The sequence below is a fragment of the Sinocyclocheilus rhinocerous genome, unplaced genomic scaffold, assembly GCF_001515625.1.
Source record: "Sinocyclocheilus rhinocerous isolate Xijiao unplaced genomic scaffold, SAMN03320098_v1.1 scaffold2213, whole genome shotgun sequence".
In the NCBI taxonomy this organism is placed as follows: domain Eukaryota; kingdom Metazoa; phylum Chordata; class Actinopteri; order Cypriniformes; family Cyprinidae; genus Sinocyclocheilus; species Sinocyclocheilus rhinocerous.
The window spans coordinates 348784-355448 of NW_015634046.1; the positions used below are offsets into that span (position 1 = coordinate 348784).

The 6665-nt window shown below is 34.2% G+C and overlaps 1 protein-coding gene across 1 annotated transcript in view; it reads right to left on the bottom strand.

Moving 5' to 3' along the window:
- Positions 1-3011: 3011 nt before the first annotated feature.
- bmf1 (BCL2 modifying factor 1) overlaps positions 3012-6665 on the bottom strand; it is a 30916-nt gene continuing 27262 nt past the window's right edge. Inside the window, exon 4 of the mRNA XM_016559239.1 lies at positions 3012-3986. Within this exon, the coding sequence (XP_016414725.1) occupies positions 3879-3986 (108 nt within the window). The 3' untranslated portion in view covers positions 3012-3878. The remainder of the gene's footprint in view (positions 3987-6665) is intronic.

A 6665-nucleotide genomic window follows, 5' to 3' on the forward strand; every position in this document is an offset into this window, starting at 1 on the left:
AGCCCACAATCAGAAGAGAACCAATTACATACAAACCCAAAAGTCAAATGTTTCACAGCACAGTAATGAGAATTTGGAGCTGCTTATGTCATGAAACCTTCAAATTAATAACGCAAAAATTTGTTCTAGAGGATTTTGGACCGAAACACAACCTGGACGTGTTTTTGTGAGATTCCCCTGATTACATATAATCTCTCCGCTGACTTTCCTCATGCTCAAATTCATCTGATGGCACTTTGTTGATTTGAGAGACACCAAAGATTAAAATCACGGAGCATCCGAAACCTCCTTCAGCAACACAACGAACACCAGAAATGCACAACAAAACGTTAGTATCGAGGCATGGAAAGAAAAGAATTGCACAATAAAATTTATACAGTAGCAATGGGCCGATATACAAAAAAGAGAAAGAAAATAAATAAGAGAAAAATAAATTAAAACATGATGAAGGAAAGCGGAGGAGTGCACATACGAGAGCGGCGGGAGAACATGCGGCGCTGGCTCAGCGTTCACTATCTGCAGGAAAAACACGTTCAGCCGCGGACGACAACTTCTGAGAAACTGAACCTGTACCGTACTCATCTACCAGATACATTCCTGAAAACCAGTACATTTACAACACCAGACCCACACAAACCTCAGTCACATTTCACCTCAAAATCAGAAGAAACTTACACGTTTCAATAAAGAAACCCAAGACAATTTTTAAGAGCATCATGATTATTTTGCATCGTGACACTGGCATTTTTTCATGACAATTAAGCATCTTTTCTATTCAATTTGATGCTCTATACTGCATTTAAGTTATGAAAATTTAGATTTTTAAATAGAAATTAAATTAAAAAAAAACAACAACTCAGAATTGCCAGATAAAAACTCAGAATTTTGATATATAAACTCGTAATTCTAAGAAAAAAAAAAAGTCAAAATTGCAAGATATAACCTCACAATTCTGACTTTTTTCTCAGAATTCTGAGTTTACAATTCTGTCTTTTTTTTTATTCCATGAAATAATAATTAAAAAAGGTAATTGCAACTTTTTTATCTCAGAATTGTATTTTCCTGAAAATTAAGCATCTTTTCTATTCAATTTGATGCTCTACACTGCATTTAAGTTATGAACATTTAGATTTTTCAAATAGAAATTAAATGGAAATAAGTAAAAACTCAGATTTTGATATATAAACTCTAAGAAAAAAAAGTCAAAATTGCAAGATTGAGTTTTTTTTCTCAGAATTCTGAGTTTACAATTCTGTCTTTTTTTTGTTTTGTTTCCTAAATGAAATAATTAAAAAAGGTAATTACAACTTTTTCTCAAAATTGCATTTTCATGAAAATTAAGCATCTTTTCTATTCAATTTGATGCTCTATACTGCATTTAAGTTATGAAAATTTAGATTTTCAATCATAAATTGTATGAAATAATCATTGTGTTACATTAGTCCCCATCTAAAATAGGGAACAAGTAACAAAAGAAAAAAATATTAAAAACATAAAATTAAAACAGCATAAATTAAAAAAAAGTGGCAGAAAATTTTATTTCACTTTACAAATACAGCATAAAACTAAACTAAATGGTCCTAAAAATCTGTTTAAATGCAAAATAGAAGCATTTTCTTTTGATTTTTGGGTGAAATATGAGCTGAATGTGAGTGGATTTCAAATCAACATTTGACACGGTTCTAATAAACGATGAGGACTTTTATCGGTATTGTCTTCGAAGAGTAAAATTATGTGCTTTCATTAAAAAAAGTCAATGTTTTCCTTCATTTGATCGTTCTGTCATCATCTCTGATTTGAAATGAACGAACGTCAATCTGAACCAAAGTCTCACAAAATATGCGTCACTCCTTCAAGATGAACAAAAACAAAAAATAAAATAAAATAAAATACAGGACAGACAAACCAGAGGAACAGCATTGAATGCATCAATGTCTTCAAACATAATAATTACAGTCTTAACAAAGTAGTGGTCATATAAAAAACAAAAGCAAACAAAAGAAAGAAATGTACACCACCGTAACTTTAGAGATCAGGTATAAAAGTACAAATAAAACAGGAAAATCAAAAGCGCCGCGAGTCCTGAGAGGAGAAAACTTCACAGATTTACACAGTATTGCTCGGATTATCTTCAACAGGCAAGAGAAGCACAGTTTCAGATGATATATACAAACAAAACGACTTCTGAGAAGAGATTTGTGCTGCTGAGGCTGATATGTTTGCTGTATGTGAATGTAAACACAGTCTAGGTCGATCTGTTCGTGTTATAGGCACAGAAACGTTACGATATGTCAAAACTGGTTTGTATCTATTGGCCATTTTAAGTTTAGTGGATTTAAAGAGACAGTTTATCCAAAAATAACAATTCTGTCTTCATTTACTCACACACACGTCTTTACCTATATCTCTTTCTTCCGTTGGACACAAAATAAGACATTTTGAAGGATGTTAATAACCAAACAGTTGATGGTACCCATTGACTTCCATTTTTTTTTCCATACTATGGAAGTCAATGGGTGCCATCATGGAACAACTTGGTAAGGGTGAGTAAACGATGACAGATTTTTTTCTCCTTCTGTTGAACATAAAAAAATATATTTTGAAGAACGTTGGTAACCAAACAGTTAATGGCACCCATTGCCTTTCATGGTATTTTTTTCCATACCGTTGAAATCAATGGGTTCCATCATGGAACAACTTGGTTAAGTTGAAAAATTCCGTCATAATTTACTCTTTCTTCTGTTAAACATAAAAGAAGATATTCTGAAGAATGTTCAAAACCAAACAGTTGTTGGTACCCATTGACCTGTATGGAAAAACATACTATGGAAGTCAATGGGGACCAGAAACTCATACAGGTTTTGGAACAAATTGAGGGTGAATAGATGATAACAGAAATATGATGGCAAAATATTTTGAAGAATTTTGGTAACCAAAAAGTTCCTGGTCTCCATTGACTTCCATCCTATCATTATTTTTAGTTAATCATGAAACAACTTTGTTAGGGCAAATCAGAGTAAATGATGCCAGAACTTTAATTTTTGGGTGAACTGTCGCTTTAAGTACCTGAGTTAGACTTAAAGTCAACATTTTTGCAAGCTTTATTCAAATGTTTTCAAAAATTTGGTGAATTCTTAAGACCTGATAACAGTTTTCCTCTACCTTTGCTTCCCCGAAATCATACATAAATGATATTGGAGCAAACTAAACAGCCAATCCAGTAATATTTCATGCTGTTGCGTCAAAACTCAAATCAAATGAAATGTAAAGACAACTCAATAACAGCAGTACATCAACTCATCATTGACTTCATCAAACCCTCTTCAAAGACGTCTAGATCATCCTCGCCTTCTGACTAGTATTTAAACCAAAAAATAGGAAGAACAATAAAAAAAAAAAATCCAACAATTATGTAATAAAAAAGTAAAAACATCAAGAAAACTGGACGAAATGAGGTGCAAAAGGCTTTTGTTTTGAAAAAACGGCCTCTTTGGAGATTTGTCAAGTTGCTGGACGTCTTGGGAGATTCATGAAGGAAAATCCCGTCCTAATCATCCGTAGATGGGTGCCGTGGGACAGTAAGGCGTTCCCAAGACTCGCGGAGGTCATCCGGATACACACGTGTGGAAGTGCAAAGAAAATTAAACAGCATCCTGTACAAAATACCTCGACATGTTTATGAAAATATTCCTGTTTGAATCTCAAGAACATCATGGCATCTTCATGGGGATAAAAACCGCCCCCGTCCTGCGGAGACGTCTTCATTCCAGTCTCTGGTTTTCCCCTCAAAACCTGTGTTAGTTATTTCAGACAGTGCTGTTAAACGCCGCGCTCCGTGAAGAGGACTGGGACATGGTTGGCAGTGTTTGAGAGGCGCTTCACCTGCGATTTGCTCTAGCGTTGGGCTCTCTTCCAAATAAAAGCGTGTAGAACGCCACCGCCACGCGCCACCACAGCGGCTCCCGGTTCCTTTGGTTTCTGTGATGCTGTAACATAAAAACACATCACAGCATTACAGCAATGAGACTTACAGGGTACATGTACAGTAGTGAACATTTGAAGTGGATCAAAACCTTTCATCAAAGATGTCCTAAAACCTAAAAGCGTTCTTGTCTTAGGACAACTTTTTTGATCCCCTTCAAATGTTGACTACTGTATTTATTTGGCATTAAAATAATGCCATAATGCAAAATAATCTTAATGTTCCTGGGGTGAAATATGAGCCGGTGATTCATTCAACATTTAAAATATATCTCACATTTTGTAAAAAAAAAAAAAAAATGGCCAAAATATATGGCTAATATGGATTTTTAAACATTATATTATCATGTGGCCAAAAAAAACTAAATACAATAAAATCTATATACATTTTAAAATGTATTTCAAATCATTAAAAAAAAATGGCCAAAATATATTGCTAATATGGATTTTAAAATATATTATCATGTGGCAAAATAAAAATAAAAATATAATATATATACATATATATTTTTTTTTATTTTTTTTTTATATATTTTAAATTATGCAAAAAAAGGCCAAAATACTGTATATTGCTTGCTAATAAGTTTTTTTTTAATGTATTATATTATCATATAGCAAATAATATATTTTCAGATATATTTTAAAATATATTTCTTTTTTTTTCTTTTTTGACGTTTATTCAATAAAAATATGATGAATGTACAATGTGCTTTCAAGAAATACAATCATTTAACAGCAAGTCTTTAAAATATTGTGTGACAGAAATTTGCTTCAAATATATATACACACACACACTTATTTTTTTTGTTATTATTATTTAATCAAAACAACCCAACTGCAGTTTGATTGATATTAATTGGAATGCAAGACAAAAAAAAAAAAGTTGAACATTGGAGTTGGAGTTATCTGTTTTTGCAAATGAACTCTTCATACATATATATATATATATATATACACACACACACACAGTATATATATATATATATATATATATATATACATATATTAGATTATAAAATATATCTACATTTATTATTAAGAACCTATTGAAAATATATTTTCAATAAATTTTGGTTATTTACCTGAACCCAAAAGTTTACATTTTACAATATTAATTTACCCAAAATGTATTTTAAGATTAGAAATGCATTTTCATGCACCTTGAAGTAAACTTGGTAATGTAAATTGTGTTTTTGTTATTTGAAGGTTTATTAAACCGGTATATATTTTGCTGCATTAGACAATTCACTGAAATAACATCAGTCATATCACATCTTATGACACTGGTGTAATATTGGCGAGCAGCTGAGCGAGTGGCTGGCGTGAGGACGCAGTGAGGTAATAACTGGGTAAACACAGTCAAATCCAGACAGCAGAACACGACAGTATTTCCACAACAAACGCTGTCTGCTCCTGATGCATGGAGCCACGCGATCTCAAACAGAGCAGTCACCTTCACATACAGACACTGCACCAATACTGCACTTCCACGAGTCCAGTATTAACACTAACAATCAGAATACACATGAGCTTTGGTCAGTAGATACGTATATGGACAGTACGTTAAAACAGATAGTTGTAGTCCTGTCTTCATTATGTTTCTCTATGTTTTTGAGAAAGGTCAGTTTCAGATCGAGTCACACAAACTGCCACAACAATGCAAATAAAAGCAGCTAAATTATATATATATATATTAGGGTTGTGATGGTGAGGACATTTTCCCACCGGTTAATCGACGTGTGACGGGTAATACCGGTATCACCGCGGGGGCGTTCCCTCTTTTCCTCGCTTTCCTTCGCTTTTAAATAGCTTGTAAAAGCGGCGTGCGCATTTTACTTTCACTTTTAAATAGCGGCAATTCGGAGTAAAGCAATTGTTCGTTTTTAGTTTCTTTGAATTCTCCCTCTTTCATTCAAACAATCCGTCCAAAACAGCGCTAATATAAAGGACACCAGGCTGATTGCATCAGAGATTGCAGAGAGAACAGAGACTCGCGTTGCATTTTCAGTGAATTATTCATTCCAGTGTGCTTGGCTTTAAAACAGGAGCTCTGTTCTCTATTCTGTGATTGTCTCTGAAGAGCACGAGCCCTCACACGCCACACACGCTGTGTGAAGTACAGACTGAACGGATTGTCAACACATCTCACCGCTGTATGGCCAGATGAGATGCAAACTACGTTTTCTCGACTGGATAACCAGTCTCGCTAGTAAAGTTTTGATGGACTGGGAAAGTTTTCAGTTTAATGATCCAGTAAGCGAATGCATTCAAACAATCCGTCCAAAACAGCGCTAATATAAAGGAAACCAGGCTGATTGCATCAGAGATTGCAGAGAGAACAGAGACTCGCGTTGCATTTTCAGTGAATTATTCATTCCAGTGTGCTTGGCTTTAAAACAGGAGCTCTGTTCTCTATTCTGTGATTGTCTCTGAAGAGCACGAGCCCTCACACGCCACACACGCTGTGTGAAGTACAGACTGAACGGATTGTCAACACATCTGTAAGAAAGGGTGTCCAGCTGAATTAATGTACTATTTTGTTAGATGGGTATAAAAAAGCTTAGTTTACCGCGGCAGCCGTCGCGTGAAGGCCTCCTCGTGTGAAGAACGAAGAGAGTAAAGACCAACGTATTTATAAAGTTTTAGCTTTTAGTTTTGGATCTGTTTTTAGTTGTTTTAATACT